We start from the raw sequence: 19,223 nt of genomic DNA on the forward strand, positions 1-19,223 counted from the left end.
ATTCTCGAGCTACACCCGGTCGTTCGTCATGAGAGTGCGAGCACAAGCCGCGAGACGTACCTCACTGATCCACGTCAGGTCCATGCTCGGCGATTGGTTGCTCGACCGGTGGTCTTGGGTGGCCTTGTAGGCGATCTCGTCCAGTAGCTTGAGCATCGGCAGCAGCGTCGGGAGCAGGCGGAGGCAAAACGCTTCGCTGGATCGGACGCGCGAGACGCAGCAGCACTCGATCGCGAGCGGCGCGAGTGCGTGGAAGAAGGATGGCTGCAGCGTCGAGAGGTCGCTGTCTTTCAGCAGCCCTCTGTGCACCGTCTTGAGCAAGCCGAGACAGCAACTAAAGAGGCTCTCGAGGTACGGCCTAAGGACCGCGCCGACGCAGTCGATGCAGTAGACACGTGGCGCGTGCCAGCACGCAAACAAGTGAGTCTGCAGCACCGAAAGCACCCGTTGTTGCAGTGGCCACGTCGACGTCTACCGTCAGGCATCGATGATTTGATGAGCTACAAGAACAGCACCGTACTTCTGGACGCGTCTCGACACAGCTCGTGATGAGACGCAGCAAGAGCGTCAGAAAATCGGCGACGGTTGGTGTCGAGGCATCCGCGCCGCCAGCGTCGATCGCACACGTGTGGCTACCTAGCTGTCCAAAGAGGCGGCCCATGAGACCCAACACGACGTGATCCTACGCAAGTCCGAGTCTGCGTCCGCCTTCAACACCAACAAATACCTGGCACAGCGGGTCGACGAGAGCATCCAAGAGCACCGAATGCGACGCTTCGGGCACCAGTAAGAGGTCCCAGAACAGCGCATGCTGGGCGGCCGGCGACGCGTAAAAGCACGAAAAACCAATCTACCCGCCGTGTAGAGCAGCTACAAAAGCCAGACGCATGGACATACCTTGAGCGCCGTCGCGGCGGCCACGGCAATCTCTCCATCCATGGTCGTCGCCAGCGTCTGGAGTGCAGTATGCAGCTTCGTGAGCAGCGGCGACGGCAGCGTGACGTGCGCGCAGCTCAAGAACCGCAGCAGATTGGCCTGTATCAGATGCACGCAACCGAGCGTCGTCGACACCTTGGCCTTGTGTACATCCAGGAGCAAGATATCGAGGAGCAGCTCAAAGGTGCTGGCCGAGACGTCGACGGCGTAGGCCAGCGACGGTGGCAACGGTGTCGGGTGCGTGTGCACCTGCCGAAGCTTCTCCACAAGCGCCGCGTTCTCGCGCGGCACGTACGCGTGGGCGAGGCGGTGCAGCTGTTCGAGCATTGTAGTTTGCACGGCCCCGACGGTCCACGCCGTGGTTGCCATCGTATCGGCGTCGTTGTCGGCGGCCACCGGTGCCGGTGTCGCGTCCGCATCAACCACTTGGTTCGATGACTCGATGTCGTCGCCGACGGGTTGGACGAGAACGAGATTGTACTTGTCACCGACAGCAATGGCGACCGGCCGGACGCCTTGCCACGCAAACGCTTCGACGTAGCATGGCGTCTTGCGCGTGACGTTGTCGCCGTGGCCAAGCCGCCCGCTGTCACTGTGTCCCCACGTGTACATCTCCCCTAACCGCCGAACCGTTGGCCCCATCCCGCAAGCCGCCAACACCAAGTACCGGACGCGGTGATCGCGGTCGTATGCTCGCAGCCCGCGCGGACGTCCCGAACCACCTTGCCGCTAAGTCCAAGCACTGGGGTTGGCACATCGCGGTTCTCTTCGTCGCCGTGACCGAGCTTGCCATTCGAGCCCGAGCCCCACGTGAACACACTGCCGTCTTTTGTTATCGCGAGCGAGTGGTCCTAGTCGGGTTTTATAAAATACTAGAAAATATGTGGCGCGACAGCGCGTACCCAGCCACAAGCCACAGCGACACACTGGTCCAAATTTGGAATCTGGGTTGGTTTGGTGCGCCGGTCCGTATCGTTGATGCCAAGGCCCAAGACAGGTGGAAGCCCCGCGCGCCGACTGTCTTTATAGCCGCAACCTAGTACTTTCTAGATGAATACAAGGCAGTACGTTAATGGGACTCGAACCGCAGGCAAACGCCTTGCCGTCGGTTGTGCACATGAGCGTGTGTTCCCAGCCTACAATGACCATCGCACAAGACATGATGTGGTTTCGGTTCAACCTCCGGCGACCGTCGAGACACGCATGTCGGCTTCGTCAAAGTACGAGACATGCGCCGGTCGCAGCTCGTCGTTGGTGTGGCCCACCCCGCACTGGCCCTACGAACCTAAATCTCAATGTCCATGTTCAAAACGAATACAAAATCGACTTGGTTGTTTTTGCCCCACGCAAAGAGGTGGCCGTGCTTGGTCACCGCGAGCGAGTGCGACGCACCGCAAAAGACGGCGCTGACGAGCCACGCGTCACTCTCTTTCTCGACAAGCTCGTCGGGCAGCGCGACCTTGCACGGCTGCATTTGATCGGACGTGTCACCGAGTCCGAGGCGTCCGTTGCCGCCGTTGCCCCAAGCGTACACGTCACCATTCACAAGCAGCACAACGGTATGCCCGAGGCCACAGGCCACATCCTGCACGCGCGGCTAGACATATTGTTTGTATCAAACGAGACCGAGAAGATCGTCGAACCTTGTCTCGAAAGGCATCCACGAGGCGCGGTGCATACTCCTTGGCAGCGTCGCCGTGGCCGAGTCGGTACTTGTCGCCGTTCCCCCACGACATGAGCTCGCCGTTTATGGTGATGGCAACGCTGTGGGTCGAGAGCGAGTCAATTTTGCGAAAGGTGATGTCGCGCGTCGCCTCGACGACCATCGGCGTTGTTTTGTTCTCGGTACAGCGGCCGTCGGCGCACCCTGTGTGCGTGCAGCTGCCGTGGCCGAGCTTGCCGTGGTCGCCTTTTCCAAAACTCATGAGCATACCGGTTGACGTCGCAGTCTCGGCGGTCGCCTACGTCGTCTCCCGTCGTAGCACCGTCGACCGAATTGCACAAGAGCTACCTCGGTGGGCTGCGCGACGGCGGTGACAAGTTCTCGAAGAAAGACACCGACAGTAGATGGCAACGATACCGTTGGATCCATGCCCAAGAGCCGCTTGAGCACGAGAAGGAGGTGCTCGAGCCGGCCCCGCTTGATGCTAAGGCCAACAAGTGCAGAGATGCTGGGTCCGACGTCTGCGAGCTGCGGCAGCGCGACCACAATCGTGCCAAACATCTCCTCAAAGACCGTCGGACTTCTGGTACCTGGCTCTGGCGCCAGTGCCAGCGGCGGCATGTCCAGTAGCATGGCCGGGACTTGCTCGATGAGGCGTCCGAGCGGCGCAAAGTTGCCGCTCGCGGTGCTACGACTGCGCACGGATTGTAGCAGCTTGAAGAAGAGCTTGACGGCCATTTGCGTCGAGAGTGGCAGTGACTCGCACGCGTCGGTCTCGTCCTCGGGCAGTGGCAGCGCAGCAGGCGATCGCTTCTACACACCCACCATGTTCAAATCTGCAGAAAGGACGAGCGACGTCCAAACCGTCGGGACGTCCTTGGCATCGGCGTTCGCCAGTTGATCTAGAAGCAGGTACAGCACCGTCTGCTTCTTCTCGAGTTGCGTCATGGGCCACATGTGCTCGAGGTCGTCGAGCGTCGAGACAAGCGCACCTTGGTCAAGCGCTGCGACGACCGACGGGCTCGGCGACGGCGACAAGAGAGCTTCGTAGCGCTTCGCCGCCGAGATGCCACCGACCAGCGCCGCCTCGGATGCCGGCGCTTGCTCCTTGTCGTCCGGCCGCTTTCGCTTCAGGTCCTTGTACCGGTCCTCGACGTACTTGGCCGATCCCAGGAGCGTGATGTCCATCGGTCGATCCACGATGCGGCCCGTCGAGCTGGTCGCGCGTATCCGGATATGACAAGATCGCGCCTCTCCAAGATTCACTACTTTGGAAAGGTCGTCAACAATATAAGTTGCACGACGACATTGTCTTAAGGTTCGTGGATAGACCTGTGCCAACAGGTCTATGTTGATGTATGGAGTCTTAGTTGAGATGCGCGTTGATGCGCGAAATGCAATATGTCGACACGAGTCGCAACTTGCACCATGTCGTGTCACATACGTGAACAATGGTCGCAACCACAGTAACCGAGACTGCGGATGCCAGAGTCAAGACCGAGATTGACTACGCGGCCGAGGGTGTCGCCGTCGTTGGCGTCGTTGGTCGCTTGGAGACTGGCGGTAGCAGTACATTCGATGACCACGGCGTGACCTTGAAGGTAACATCCGTCGGTGGTCGCAACCGGTATCACCGTGATCGTCGCACTCGACATTGTTGTGTTGGTTGGTACCGGCATGATCACCGTTCGGCTAGTGTCGTCGTTGTGGGCAGCACCGGTGTCAGTGGTGCAGCTGTTGATTTCACTGGCGGGGCTGGGGTCAGCGGTGTAGCGATCATCGTGACGGGCAGGGTCGGCGTCCGTGGTGCACCAGTCGCCGAGCTCGGTGCCTGCGTCGTCGTCACCGTAGGTTCTGCTGTTTGGGCAACTATGGTCGCCGCGATCGCCAGTAGACTGAAAAGCGTTATGACAAGTAGCAGCGCACGGTAATGGATGCTGCTGCTGGTCGTCCACACTTTGCCGATGTGTTGAAGCTTTGCACACGAATGATTGGTCAATCGAACCCGTGCTTTCCTGGGTCATTGCACTCCAGAACAGACTACCGCCGCCCACCGAGAAGGCGTCGCACCGGAAGTAGATGTGCCTTACGACGGTGCGGGACCGGAACGAATGCCATCGGCGCATAAAGTGCAATTTCAATACTTCGACAACTGCTCTAGTAGAATTTTGAACTGAAGTGCCGCTGGCTTGCTTCACGCTTGCACTAGAATGAACAAGCAACACCCCGAGTTTTTTTTAACAGTTACTACTTTTGACCCAATATTTGCAAAAGTTACTACCTTGCGAGCCTATATTGAAAAAGGTTACTACCTCGACGGGATTGGTCGAAATGCTGAATAAAGCCTGCGAATCAAGATGGAGCACACGCAAATAGTGTTAAATGTATATGAAGGCGTGGTCGCTCCAGAATGGCTTCAGCGTATTGCAGGGTACGATCCTCGATGAGAAGTCACGTAATTTTAACATGTCCATGGCTAGCTGCAACCCGTGGAACACTCCCACGACGGTGACAGCGGCCTCGACTGCTCCCGCGACGGTGACACCGGCCTCGACTGCTCCCACGATGGTTACTGCATGGTAAGCAACGACGCTGTTCCCAACGAGCTACATCACGCCGACGATGCCTCTACGAGACGGTATACAAGAGGTCGAAGCCGACTGCTACGACACCGATGCGACGCCGTTGCGGCGCCAACTGCTGCGACGCCGACTGCTTGTACTAGTACGTCGACAGCCGCGACATCGATGAAACGCTGATGCGACGTCGGCAGCCACGGCTCGGGCACCGCGGTCACGACGTCGACACCGACAGTCATGGCACCGTTACTCATGACCACAACGTCGCCAAGGACGACAAACATTACGATGGAGTCGTCGATGCTGTCGCCCTGCGAGCGACCGTGACGGTTGACGTCACGAAGGCTATCAACGACACGCCGTGGTACCGTGACGCGTGTCGTGAGAACGTCGTCACCCGCAAGGAGCCGTCGAACCGACAATGACGAGACAACCAAGTCCTCACGGAACGGTTGCGTCTGATACTCAGCCCCTGGGCCTATGTCTACGGAACGATGACTATGAGGCAGCGCAATGCGCCTCCGTGCATCTACGAAGCTTCCAACTCCCAACGGGATTGGTCGCTATCGTTTACACATCTACATATTCACTCGACGCCTCTGGGCTTGCGCCTATGCGACTCTACTTTCATTGACGAAGCCTCCAAACCCATTTGAGACGGTCGCAATCACTTACTTGACTGTATATCTACTTGACGCCTCTGGCCTTGGACTCATGTGCTCTATGAACTCCTCAATACATTACAGTACCTTCCATGAACATGCATGTGTCTCGTACCGTCGAGCATCCCATGATGAGGAGGGGAGGAACCAGCAAGCGCCCTTGATGCAGCTCAAGCTGATGGCCCCAACACACGATACTCGACCCCATATCCATGACATGCTATCACATCATTGGTGTCTGCTATATGACATATTTAGGTATATGGGTACCAGGTCCGAGACCCATTCGGACCCGGACCTGAATATCTCCGGATAACATACCACCAGGTCCGACAATATCAAGTGGGAGGTCACGATCGTCGGTGGCCGCAATGAAGTACTCGGCGTCGAGGACTTGGCGTCTCTCGTCGAAGCTTCAGACAATCTCAGCATCAAGGTGACATCAATCGAGTTCATCCAGCATGTGCGCCGTTTGATATTTGCAGTGTGACCACCGCATCCCGCTATCGGCACTGAGCACTTAATATATGGATGCATTTTATCCATATCTTGTTTGTATTACACTGCATTCGACAATTCTTACTCGAAGGTACGAATTATCGAAAATCCGCTAGAATTTCACTCAGATTTAGATCCGCTAGAATTTCATCGATAATCCGCTAGAATTTAATATTAACCGGGCGACTTTGTCAGTCGACCAGCAGCAATTTCTCGCGCTAAGAAGCAGATCTTGGAGTCGCAAATGGCAATGGTATGCATCACTCAACACTGTATGGAGCTTTCAACGTGATACGTTAAGGAGATGCAAGCTACGCCTTCCTGCCTTGGCTGCTTCGCTCTTTCGAGGAAGATAATCTCAAATCCCACGTCGAGCTCGAGTTCGACACTGGTGGTCGCTTCTTTCGTGCGTTTGTGTCGTTTGGAGCCTCGATCGACCGCAACGTGCATTCCGCCTTTGGTCACAAGGGTGTGTTACTCGACAACGCGGTCTGGAAGATCCAAGGCGCCACGTCAGCTAACGACTACACGAGCGCCGTCAACGAACTTCACGGATGGTTACCCGGGCCGCTGACTACCTCAGAGCCCTCAAGCCGGTCAAGTGGACCGTACACGGGAACTTGAGCACCGCCGCCCATCCGGACAAGCGCAGCCTTTTCGGTGTGCGCTCGTCAAATTTCGTGGAGTCCGACAATGCGAAAAGTACAGTACATGTACAACTCCATCCACTATCGCAACTTTTCGTAGACATCCACAATGGCGTCTGGTTCAACCTCCCATTTGCTGCCCTCTTTATCATCATGGAGGACACCATGACAACGGTCTCGAAGCGCGTCTCCGAGGTCGAGGATATGGACCAGACACGCAAACTGACGCCGTATGCCGCCAAGGAGTACGCGGACCAGAAGAAGAAAGCGTTACAACATCTCGCGGTCGAGCAGCGGCCTGTATTACGTCAGCTGCATATGCCGTGCCGTCATTTGATCCGCGTGCTCGCATTTCTCGACCTCCGTGATCGCATCATAGATTGCAACACCCCCTGCCTTCGACCATATGTTGAGCAATGCAAACACGAGACAGATAACGTCATCATTCAACGCATCACATAACCTCCGACGCCCTGCCTCTTTGGACAATCGTGGGCTGACCGAGCGAGAACAGACAGACAAGTCTCGAGGGGGGACGGCGCCCCCTTGTGTCTTGTCTGCCTCCCGAGGTCGCCTGTTTGAATCCCGACGCGCCGATTTTTCTATCCGGACTCCCCCCATCCGGACACGAATGTCACTGAAGACGGACACCATTATAAGGCCACTCTCGTTGAGAGTGCCACAGAGAACACATGGAAGATGCAAGATGAAAACGGCATATGCCGGAAAATCGTGCCTACCGGAAATAGGTTGGAGGTAGTACGGCTCTAGAAATAGGACCCTTACCGTAAAATACAGAGAAACCTCAATTTAACAACAAAAGATCAGTCACAAGCATATGCCTATATTTGTCGATGGATATAATCAGAAAGTAGGGCTCTCTCCGGGACTCGAACCAGGACCTACGGGCTGGCTTACCAGTCTAGACTAAAGAAGTCGGCGAGAACAATCCTTCTTGACTGATAAGGTGCAGCTCTACATCAAGTTGGCGGCGACATCAGAAAGTAGGGCTCTCTCCGGGACTCGAACCAGGACCTACGGGCTGGCTTACCAGTCTAGACTAAAGAAGTCGGCGAGAACAATCCTTCTTGACTGATAAGGTGCAGCTCTACATCAAGTTGGCGGCGACAAAGGCCATGGCAACCGACGCCACCGACATGATCGAGATGGACGTGGCAGCCGACGGCGGCGCGGTTGCAGGGGCGTTTTCTTGGTGGCCGTCGGTACCGGTGCGTTGGTCGGGGCATTCGTCGGTGTGTTGGTCACGACGACGGGTTTGGCCGTCGCCGTCACGCTCGGGGTCGTAACCGCTGTCGTCACGATGATGGGCTTGGTCGTCGCCGTCACGTTCGGGGTCGTCACATTCGTTGTCGGTGGGACCACTGTCGTCACGTTCGGGGTCGCAACAACCGTCGTCACGCTCGGGGTCGTGTTGGCAACGACGGTCGTTGTCGTAGGCACCGTCGTCGTGTTGTTGGCCGGCGCCGGCGTCTTGGTCGTCGCACTCGATATCGTCGGCACCGCGGTCGTCGTCGGCTCCACGGTCATCACCGGCTCCTCCGGGGTGCGTAGGGCGCCCACATCGGCGCCGAGGGCTGCGTCGTCTGTGCGGCAACGGCGGCCGCGACAAGGAACAGACTAAGGTACTTCATGGTGTAGTGGCGAGTTGGTCAATTGAACAATGAAATGAACGGCAGATTGTGTTGCAAGGAGCCAGATGCACCAGCTGACTTGAGTGCAACGGCGCCGCGTGGGCTTTGTTTGACACGGAAGCATCCAGTGCACGGCGGAATGGATGCTCACGTAAGAGGACGGCCGCTCCTTGGATATGTCACCAATGTACCTTTTCTCCGCCTTGTCAGCCTTGTCGTTGAAGTGAGTCTACTTCAATATAATTTACCGGTAAGACATTGAACTGAAAGTCAGCCATGTCCTAGTGCAAGTATGGATGGCTACATGTATGGCGCATGCGATCGCAGCACGATTGATTTGCGGGGATCTGAAACGGGCGAAGATCACCAGAATACACCTACCGGTATTATCCCTGGCACACTACACTGATCGACGGTACCATCTCTTGACGCGTCGCTGGCCGCTCTCCGCGACGACCATTGGTGTGCACGCTACCTGGTCCCTCGCACAGTCTTGAATCACGACCACTAATGCTCCTCGCTGACGCACCGGCCACGCCTCACGAGCGCATTAGGAAGTCCACCATATCTTTATAATTGCATGTAATATAACTCAGTTCAACAACAACACTCCACCGATCGATCGCACAGAACATCCATGCACGAGGTCATGCTGGAGGTCACGCAGCCGTGTTCGACAGACATTACGTACGAGTATACTTGTACAGGTCGTATCCGGCATGGTCGATGGGCAGGTCGATGGGGCTTGTTTCTTGCGCTGACAACGTGCAGGACGTTGCAAACGCCCGTCTCTTTGTCGCAGGCACGAGTGCCGAGTGCGCAGCGGCTCCAAGCCAAAACGGAACAACCAGAGAGCAGAGAGCGGGTACTAACATGCACTGCCGAGTCGATCGTGCAGCGATCACAGTACCGGTACGAGCGAGAATCCAGGTTGTCTTACACAATAGCATTCCCACCTTTCAAAGCCAGGGGTAGGTCCCTCCTATCCACGTCGCTCGCTGCTTGAGCGTGGAAAAGCAATCGAATCGGAAATACCTCTCGAAATCGCGCTGAACAGACGTACGAACGGACCAACGAGCCTTGCGAGCGACGCCCCGTCAGCGCACATGGAGACATGCAAAGGACTTTTGTCGAGATGTCATTTTCTCGTCCAGTGCAAACCGGTGGTAGGATCTGGGTGAATTTGACTCAAGAACGCGTCAAACTGCTAATCAGATATTTCTGGATGTGTTGATTGGTACCGAGAGTGCAAACATCCTGTCAAATTATTGCTCTCATTCTGAACACAAATAAAATCTGAGCTGCTAGTGAGTACCCACGTGACGAGTACATATAATCTGACACGTCGACTGCACATACGTTTCTGTTCAATGCACATTCATTTCCGCTCACCGCGCAGTCTTTTGCAGCGACCGCACTAATTCGTACTAGTACGTGATCCGTCCACCAGCTCCGAGACTTGTATGAGACCCAAAGATTCACCGTATTTCGTTCCCTAGGCTATAGACGCCAGTGCATGGGGGAGACGAACGGGGCCACCGCCACCCAAGAAGGGACTGGTGGGTGGGTTAAGAGAGCGTTAAGTAGCAAAGAGGTTTGGAGCTGGACGAGCAGGCTTGATCTTCGACCTCGGCGGTTGCGCCTTGCTGTAATAAGAGAGCTGGTAGAGCTGCCGCCATCTTGGCGGTTTGGCATGGCGGTTAAAGATGGCGCCCTTGCTTGGCACAAAACCCAGCTTCACGCGTACCGCGAGAAACTATCCCCTAGGCAAACTAGGACTAAGACCAAACTCTAGTGGATACCTTGAGGAAGGACCGTAGAGGCGTGGGTTTGCCATGTATAAGGGGGTCATGGTGATAAGACGCGCAGACGGAACAAGGCTCAAGGATGCTTGCTTGATCATCCTTGAGTCTCTCCGGTCACAACCGAAACACCCATAAAGCCTGCGCACCGGTGCGTAGCGGAGGTGGCGCTTGACCGCGCGGACGCTCTGTGCGGAGCATCACTTGGCAGACGAAGTCAGCGTACTTGGGTCATATGACGTCGGGTAGTCGGAGCTCGGCTGCGGCAGCAGGCGCCTCGTAGAAGTCTTCATCGACGCCCAGGTGGCGGGTCGGTAGCTGCAAGCGCGTCCTTGGCGGGGCACGACGTCGGCGGGCTTCGGCGGGCGTCGTCAGGGTCAACGGCTTGGTAATCTTGTGGAGTCGAACCAGCCATGGCGGCTTGGAAGTCGGGCTGGGCACGGGGCCACACGTGAAGGCGTCTACAGTCGTAGCGAACCAGCCGAGCAACTTGTCGTTCGGCGTCACGTGTGGGCCGAGGTCACGGCTGCGGCACTTTGCCGTCACCGCTTGGATGAGGCGTTGAGTTCTTGTCGCGAGCGTCTCCATCGGGGCGGCGGCGAGCATCAAGATGTGGACGTGCTGGGCTTGAGTGATCCCGGTCTTGACCATCGTCCGTGCGCATAGAGTATGCCATCTAGAGGCCGTGCACGACCTCTGGGTCAAGCATCTCCGCATCTCGGTGGCCTTTCACTATGTCAACATCATTTACCGGCGCATACTCCAGCTACAGGAGCCTGCGTACGACCTCGCGCGAGATATCCCTCGGCGAGTGGGGTCCACCACGGGATGGATCTCTCCGTGCGCAGCTTACTGCCAACGACCAAGTGCTGGTGCCAACTCCCACGCATTCAGGCAAACCACTAGATATGCGAACTCTTTGTAAGGAAGATAACGCGGAACTCGTTGATATATAGACTATAGCTCGCCGACGTGAGCACGACTGACCCGAACGAAGTGCGCATGTGTCACCGTGGCCACTCCCTACGCTACATGCAGGCCGCACTCACGACGTCCCCGGTCCCGGCCTGGTCGTCACCAAGCATGGCTGTCGTTGCCAACGCCTGCGCGCCGTGGGCAACTTTGCCGACCTCGCCTTCGCCGACCGCCGCTCCCCCGGCGCCTGCTTACGTCAAAGGCAGTGCCCGACCGGTTCAAGTTCATGCTCAAGTACTGGTTCGAAATTCGCGTGGGGCCGAGGTCGCTTCCGGTGCCGTCGCCGCTGGCCCACGAACAACCGCTTTGGTCCAACCAGTTCTCCCGGTAGAGAGCTGTAGTTACGGACTCGGTCTACATCGTCCACGTCAGGTTGGTCGTGGCAGGTCGACGCCATGGAGCGTCGCGGCTTTGACGATGGTCGGCTGGATCGCAGAGACGACGGCGAGCTCGATTCATACGGTGCGAAGACACCCGTTTATTACTGAGTTGCAACAAGGATACAAACGTCGTAGAGCGGCTTTTCGCCCAGCACCGGTAATTTCCCGGTATCCCATGCACGGTACCGGAATTGCATGAACATGCTCCTCGACCAATTTACTGGTACGAGTGCTTAGCGCATCCGAGCATGAGCAACTTGATCAATTTCGCATCATCCGAACAGCAATGGTCTCTAAAGCATTGCGAGAACTCTCCCATCCACACCACACCTCCATTCAATACAAACATGCTCAAGTGACTAAAAGGGTAGGCAAATTCACTATCTAGTGTTATATAAACTTGCGCGAATTTTGGTGGGTAAATTGCGCGGGGCGTCAAAACGACAGAAAAGGCGCGGAAAATCGCGCGTAGCAACACCGAGCCGACACTCTAGCCCTTGAAATAGCTTTCGCGGGGTCGGGGAAGGGTAATAACGGCCAATTTCCGGGCATTTCTCCACCGTTTTGGCCGTTTTTGGCGCCCCGCAATTTTCCACCATAATCCGCGCATGATTAACATGTAAATCGCACCCAATCGGAAACGCAAGGCGAGTACCCTTTAGGATGTGGGGAGATAGCACTTTGTGCTTTTTAAAATTGAAGAGGAGAGGAAAAAGGAAGAGGGAAGTTCGACGCTTGAAACGCGCGATCAATGGTCCCTTCGTTGTGGCGGGGCTCCTTCGAGCGTTTTGAGCAACTGGTCGTACAGTACGATCCAGGTCTTTCACAATGGCGAGCTTGCTCAGGAGGCAACGGGCGTAATGCCTTCATTACTGCCATGACCTCGGGTGAGGTGAGGCGGGTTGCTTAGTAGGCGTCGAAATCTAGAATGCTAGCTCTACGACAGCCTCGCAAAATACGCCGCTTCGTGAAAAGATCGTTTCGACTTGCGCCAATTTGCTCCGCTTCAATGAATCTACGTGCGCGACGCTATGCATCGAAAATCGACGTTTTCCCGTGCGCGATCGACAGATTTCTTGCTCTCCAATTGCTGCCGACAACTTAGCACAGTCCTATACGCATGGTCACGTTCGCCGTCGCCAACACGGAGCGCAGCCGCTGCAAGGTGGTGCCCCGGGCGCAGCAGCCAGCGACGGCACTTGAAGAATTTTCCAACGAAAGCTGCGGCGACATTGTGCAAGCCACGGTGCTCGAGCCCGTCGTCGCGTCGACGCACGGCTTTGTGCATGGCGTCCTTGAAGCGTACTGCCATCACCACGACCTCGTCCTGCGACCGGACGATCTTTGGCTGGCCATCATGACGCAGTTTGGTTTGTTTGTCAACGCCAACGCCAACGACCTTCGGCAATCGCTGGTGGCCCACGACGGCTCGAAGGAGCTCGTGGTCGAGGCGATCGGCACGCTGTACTCGGTCGACTTTGGCGCGCTCTCGACTCAAATGGTCACGCACATGGAGGCGCACCTCGTCGACCCGAGCCTTAAAGACTGGATCCTCCCGTCCTTCTCGACAACAACCGACGACGACGTCATCGTCGGTAGCGTCGTGCTCATGGCCACGATGAAGTCGTTCTTCTCGTACAAGTACGTGCTCCGGTGTGGCATTCCCAATGTGACGCTTCTCGGTACGACCCGCGACTGGGAGGACGTGCGGCGCCGTCTCGAGAGGCTCGGGTCGTTTGGTCCGCGCTTGGCACGCTGGGCGACCATGCTACGCCGCATCGTTGATCAGTGCGTCGCGGCGGCCCAAGGCGCGCATGACACGGATTTCTGGAACTCCATTTGCACCAAAATCCCTGGCGGGTCGGGACCGACCTATATCACGGGCTGGATCAGCGCGTTCTGTGTGTTTGACCGCGACGGGCAGTGGCAAGCCGACAAGAAACCGGCGCGATCTAGTGACACGTCGCACGACTATCCGTACGTCGACACGGAGGATATTCCACCGGGATACCTTACTGTGGACGCGACGATCGACGACAATGGCGTTCTGCACAAGGCCTTCCTCTTTGCGGGGCACATGGCCTATCGCATTGGCGACGACGAGGCGTCAATCGCACCCGTGCTTTCCTGGGCCATTGCACTCAAGAACGGACCACCGCCGCCCACCAAGACGGCGTCGCGCCGGAAGTAGCTGTGCCCTACGACGGTGCGGGACCGGAACGCGATGCAATCGGCGCATCGTCTTGCATTGGCTTTCTCAACTCGGTCGGAAAGGCGTCAAACGTCGGGTACAGCGACACGCCTAGAAAGGCTAGTACGCTCTCTGGGACACTCTGTCGAGCAGGCATTCTGCGTACGGCACAACATGCTTCGAAAGTCCCCAAAAACCGTTCAGTGTAAAGTGCAATTTCAATACTTCGACAACTGCTCTAGTATAATTTTTGAAGTGAAGTGCCGCTGGCTTGCTTCATGCTTGCACTAGAGTGAACATGAAACATCCCTGTGCCGTCGACCAGATAAATGCTGAGCAATGCAGACCCGAGATGGATGACGTCATCATTCAACGCATCACACAACCTCCCACGCCCTGGCTCTTTGGACAATCGTGGGTTGACCGGAAGGAAGCAGACAGACAAGACACAAGCATATGCATACATTCGTCGATGGATAAGGTGCGACTCTACATCAAGGTGGCGGCGACAAAGGCCATGACAACCGACGCCACCGACATGATCGAGATGGACGTGGCAGCCGACGGCGGCGCGGTTGTAGTGGCGTTCTTCTTCTTGGTGGCCGTCGGGAGCGGCGCATCGGTCGGGGCATCCGTCGGCGCGTCGGTCACAACGACGGGTTCGGTCGTTGCCGTCACGTTCGGGGTCGCGACCGCTGTCGTCACGGGCGCCGTCGTGTTGGCGACGACGGTCGTTGTCTGTGCAACCGTTGTCGTAGGTACCGTTGTCGTCTTGTTGGCCGGCGCCGGTGTCTTAGTCGTGGCGCTCGTTGTCGTTGGCACTGCGCTCGTCACCGGCACCACGGTCGTCACCGGCACCACTGAGGTGTTGGGCGCCCGCGTCGTCACCGAGGGCTGCGTCGTCTGTGCGGCAACGGCGGCCGCGACAAGGAACAGGCTAAGGTACTTCATGGTGTAGTGGCGAGGTGGTCAATTGAACAATGAAATGAACGGCAGAGTGTGTTGCGAAGAGCCAGATGCGCCAGCTGACCCAAGTGCAACGGCAAAGAAGCCGCATGGACTTTGACACGGAAGCATCCAGTGCACATTGGAATGGATGCCAACGCCACTGCCTGGTACCGCTAGCGCGCGAGGAGCCGTGAACGTCCTATTAGCACCATTGATTTTGGTGCCGAGGAAGGACGCGGTGGGTTCGACTCCTGCAGCGGCCCGGGCTTGTTTCATCGCTTCCGCGGGACCGGCCGACCAGGAGGCACCGTGTCACGCAAGAGGATGGCCGCACGCTGGATATGTCGCCAGTCCACTTTCTTGTCCTCCTTGTCGTAGTGTAGGTAGGTATGGCTGCGTGTACATCGCGCATGCGATCGCAGCACCATTCTTTGCAGGGATCTCACTCGAGGACGATCTGCCACCGTTTCAGTACCGGGTAGAAAGGATGGTTGCTTCGATTGGTGACACGCCTTGGTGTGGGTGGAACGGGCCACCAGAATATACCTATTACTCCTGGCACACTCCACCGATCAATCGATCGATCGATCGCTCAGAACATCCATGCACGAGGTCACGCTGGAGGTCACGCAGCCGTGTTTGACAGACATTACGTACTACATGTCGTATCTGGTCAGGCGGTGTATAACCGGTTCCGGAATTACCCTAGGGTTTCGTTTTCTATGTGGTCCAGCGACTAGCTACTTGAATGACCTGCAGCTCGTGAAGCCTTCCCACTAATCCCGCACGGTCAAGCCTCGGCGGAACACGAGTTGGGGAGACCAATTTGTACATGCCGTATCCGGCATGGTCGATAGGGCTTACCTCTTGCGCTGAGAGAAAGATCTGACAACGCGCAGGACGTTGCAAACGCTCGTCTCTTGGTCGCAGGCACGAGTGCCGAGTGCGCAGCGGCTCCAAACCAAAACGGAACAACCAGAGAGCAGAAAGCGGGTACTAATATGCACTGCCGAGTAGTCCATGCAGCGGCCGCAGTAACGTTACCGGTACGAGCGAGAATCCAGGTTACCTTATACAATGACATTCCTACCTTTCAAAGCCAGGGGTAGGTCCCTCCTACATTTATCCACGTCGCTCGTTGCTTGAGCGTGGAAAAGCAATCGAGTCGGAGACGCCTCTCGAAATCGCGCCGAACCGACGTCCGAACGGACCAACGAGCCTTGCGAGCGACGCCCTCAGCACATTGAGGCAAAGGACTTATGTCGAGATGTCATTTTCTCGTCCAGTGCAAGCCGGTGGATTTTGACCCAAAAACGCGTAAAACTGCACTTCGGAACCAAGGTCAAGCTACCGTGTCATCCTTAGCAGTTGGTAAGTCAATGGCGATGCCTTTCAGCAGCGATCGATGATATGGTGCGCGATACGTTGAGCTATGTGTTTGAGTTAAGCCCAACTCGACTTACTGCACTGTACTTAGCGCCAACTTCAACCACACACCACTCATTGTTGGCGCCCAGCACGACGCTCATCCTGTTCCCTTGCGCACTTGGCGGATTATGAGACGGCTGCGCTTCGTCCCGGCCCCATGCACCGACAGCCAGCACCGATAGCCCTCAAAGACACATCGTGCATGTACTGCAATGATGCAGCCAGAGTTGTACCACTCGCAAGGTTGTAAAACCTTACCGGTATACCCTTGGTGCAAGCTTTGACGCGTCGTTGCCTTGGGCTCACTGTGTCGACTCCAGTCGGCGGTGGCAGTGCCCGCTGGCGACGACCTGTCATGACCGCGGGCGCGGCAAAAGGAGGTGGTACCGTACGTTATATGGATATGAGGACTAGCTCTGAACGCGCTCACTGCTAGTTAGTAGGATGCTAGTCGATCGTCAGCGGCCGTGCGTCACTTGAACTTGCCTGGAACTCTGACGTCGGCTTGCTCATTTTTTCTGGCGACCCCGTCCTGCCTTTTCATTGGTCGAATTATGTCCAATCAAACACCCGCCGAAGATTCCGACTTCGTCGAATTGCCAGCTTGCAAATGATCGGGACGTACGCAACGGCTCGATGGCTCGGCGCCGCCGCTCGCCGGTGGCCAACGCATGGCCTTCGGAGCGCACGGGTCATGCCCACGCCTGCGCTCTGCGCGAGCAGCAATGCGCCAACGCGCTGCCCCTTCGGTACCATCCTCGGCGTGTGCGACGACATCAGCGTCTACTCGTGCTACAACGCCGCCTGCCCCAAGAAGGCGCGTGGCCTCGTCCACTTCCACAACGGCGTCTTCACGGGTCTGCAGTGGCAGTGCGTCGAGCTCGCGCGGCGCTACCTCGTCGTGCGCAGCGGCGTCACGTTCTCGTCGATTCGTTTTGCATACGAGATTTTTGCGCCAACGACCGGCTTTGCCACCGTCGCCGACGAGCGCCCGGTCGCCGTCGACCGGTGTCACAACGGAGCACCGACGCGGCCGCGCGCCGGGTCGCTCTTGATCTGGGACCACGGCGGGCACATGAAGGAGACGGGCCACGTCGCCGTCATCACGCGCGTCACCGACGACTACGTGGACATTATTGAGCAAAACCACGACGACGTCGTGTGGCCGTTGGACCAAGACTACTCGCGGCGACTCGCGGCGTCGGTGACGAAGGACGGCTACGCGATTGCGCCGGCGTCGACGAACGAAACGATCCTGGGTTGGATCAACATCCCTGCCTCGTCTCCTTCCCTGAGCTGCCGCAACGCAGCATAAATACAGTACCCCTCTTCATGTATACTCTAGTAATCCATTTCCTTTTCATGTACTGTACTCGCATGTCGAGATCTTGATGGATAGGAGGTGGCATGATGGATTGAATTGGATACAAGCTCGCTTGGATACCCATCCGACTGCAAGCGCCAGAGGTTCTTTCTCGCGTCGCTCGCATTCTAGCATACACGCTAGTTTTCAGGATAGAGCTCTTGGCTTAACGAGTCCTCATGCATGCCAATACGTTCTTAACGATAATGTAGTCTACAGTGTCTTTACCAGGGTACGTACCTATTGTGTTTCCCTGGTCTTTATTCTCCAAGCCGCGTCGATAGTGCCATACCAACAAGACGTCGCCAGCAGACCTTTGCAACCAAACATTCACGATCATCTTGTTGGCGCGTCCGCGCCATCACGAGTCGGCCATTCGCATGGTCGTTGAAAGAGCACACCCAACTTGTCTCCTCCACGACCGCTACCCTATCCCTTGTTGACACGTCCCGAATCCTCAAAACCACACACAACGATCCCCAAACCCGTCATTTTAAGAAATACTACATTTGTCTCAACTCGACGACGACGACGATGGCTTGGTGAGCCCGAGATGCGCGGCCACCGCCTCCAAGTGCGCGACGGATTTCTCGTCCAGTTGGCGGTCGGCGAGCTCGCGGTGCCCCGCCTTTTCGATCGTGACGGTGTTGTCGCCAAAGATTTGAATGTCGACGCGCGGATTCGACGCCATCGAAGCCGCGTACGCGTTAAACTTGGCGCACGGCTGGACGTAGGTGGCTTCAAAGTCCGAAGCCGACCCGTCGCGCAAGAAGGCTTGGATCTCGCTGCACTGGGGGCACGTGCAGGGCACAAACAAGAACGGATTGGCAAAGTTTGGTGCGACCGGCGCCGGCGTCGAGGCCAAGTGCGCCCGCAGTGGTGGGAGGCACATGGTCACGAGCCGCCGGAGCACGTCAATCTCGTCTGGAAAGGACGCATGAACCTGCTTGAAGAGCGTGTACCAAATCAACCGAACCGCCTCGAGGGACGCCGGCGGGCGGTAAAATTGAGCGACGATCGACGCCACCGCGTCGGCCATTGCCGCCGGGCGACGCAAATAGCCAAAGACTGCCATGACCCCGTTGACGATGTAGAACCGATCTTGCACTTCCTGGCTCGACATGGCGTCGATCGTGAGCATGACCGCTGCACACATGGCATCGGCGTCGGCCTCCCGGACCGTTGGCGCCAACGCGAGGTAGTCGGCGAGCGCTGGTGCGAGCACGACGCCATGGCGCTCGTATGCGCCCGTGAGCAGTCGGCCGAGCTTGACTTCACTCGCGGCGCAGCTCAAGATACCAGCGAGCGGCAGCATGTAAATGCGGCGAGGGCTCGTCGCCACGTAGCCGCGCCACGACAGCTGCATGTACGCTCGGAGCGAGAGGGTTGGGGCAATGTCCCGGCGCTGCAAGAGGGCGTGGATCGTCGGTGCGACGAGGTTGACGGGGTGGAAGATGCCGGGCTTGGCGCGCACAACGTCCAGCAGCGACGTGGGGTAG

At 57.1% G+C, this 19,223-nt stretch overlaps 6 protein-coding genes across 6 annotated transcripts; 3 read left to right on the forward strand and 3 right to left on the reverse strand.

Annotated features, from left to right (window-relative positions):
* Positions 1–9: 9 nt before the first annotated feature.
* On the reverse strand, positions 10–3,787 carry SPRG_01316 (hypothetical protein; the record flags this gene model as incomplete). The annotated part of the gene is made up of 13 exons (XM_012339537.1): positions 10–471; positions 521–682; positions 728–850; positions 898–1,035; positions 1,087–1,553; positions 1,604–1,787; positions 1,839–1,972; positions 2,022–2,072; positions 2,117–2,213; positions 2,264–2,533; positions 2,580–2,897; positions 2,948–3,412; positions 3,464–3,787. 13 exons carry the CDS (start codon positions 3,785–3,787, stop codon positions 10–12), a joined length of 3,195 nt encoding a protein of 1,064 aa, XP_012194927.1.
* Positions 3,788–6,892: 3,105 nt separating this feature from the next.
* On the forward strand, positions 6,893–7,322 carry SPRG_01317 (hypothetical protein; the record flags this gene model as incomplete). The annotated part of the gene is made up of 3 exons (XM_012339538.1): positions 6,893–7,040; positions 7,086–7,230; positions 7,280–7,322. The coding sequence occupies 3 exons, from the start codon at positions 6,893–6,895 to the stop codon at positions 7,320–7,322; spliced, it is 336 nt and encodes a 111-aa protein (XP_012194928.1).
* Positions 7,323–8,032: 710 nt separating this feature from the next.
* Positions 8,033–8,533, reverse strand: SPRG_01318 (hypothetical protein; the record flags this gene model as incomplete). Its single annotated transcript, XM_012339539.1, has 2 exons — positions 8,033–8,040; positions 8,170–8,533. The coding sequence occupies 2 exons, from the start codon at positions 8,531–8,533 to the stop codon at positions 8,033–8,035; spliced, it is 372 nt and encodes a 123-aa protein (XP_012194929.1).
* Positions 8,534–12,841: 4,308 nt separating this feature from the next.
* Positions 12,842–14,243, forward strand: SPRG_01319 (hypothetical protein). The gene has a single exon (XM_012339540.1). The coding sequence runs from the start codon at positions 12,915–12,917 to the stop codon at positions 13,983–13,985; it is 1,071 nt and encodes a 356-aa protein (XP_012194930.1). The 5' UTR covers positions 12,842–12,914; the 3' UTR covers positions 13,986–14,243.
* Positions 14,244–14,431: 188 nt separating this feature from the next.
* On the reverse strand, positions 14,432–14,962 carry SPRG_01320 (hypothetical protein). The gene has a single exon (XM_012339541.1). It carries the CDS (start codon positions 14,934–14,936, stop codon positions 14,475–14,477), a length of 462 nt encoding a protein of 153 aa, XP_012194931.1. The 5' UTR covers positions 14,937–14,962; the 3' UTR covers positions 14,432–14,474.
* A 2,005-nt stretch (positions 14,963–16,967) lies between these two features.
* Positions 16,968–17,731, forward strand: SPRG_01321 (hypothetical protein). Its single transcript, XM_012339542.1, has one exon. The coding sequence runs from the start codon at positions 16,972–16,974 to the stop codon at positions 17,674–17,676; it is 705 nt and encodes a 234-aa protein (XP_012194932.1). The 5' UTR covers positions 16,968–16,971; the 3' UTR covers positions 17,677–17,731.
* The last annotated feature ends 1,492 nt before the right edge of the window (positions 17,732–19,223 follow it).

Source organism: Saprolegnia parasitica, assembly GCF_000151545.1.
Source record: "Saprolegnia parasitica CBS 223.65 unplaced genomic scaffold supercont2.3, whole genome shotgun sequence".
In the NCBI taxonomy this organism is placed as follows: domain Eukaryota; phylum Oomycota; class Saprolegniomycetes; order Saprolegniales; family Saprolegniaceae; genus Saprolegnia; species Saprolegnia parasitica.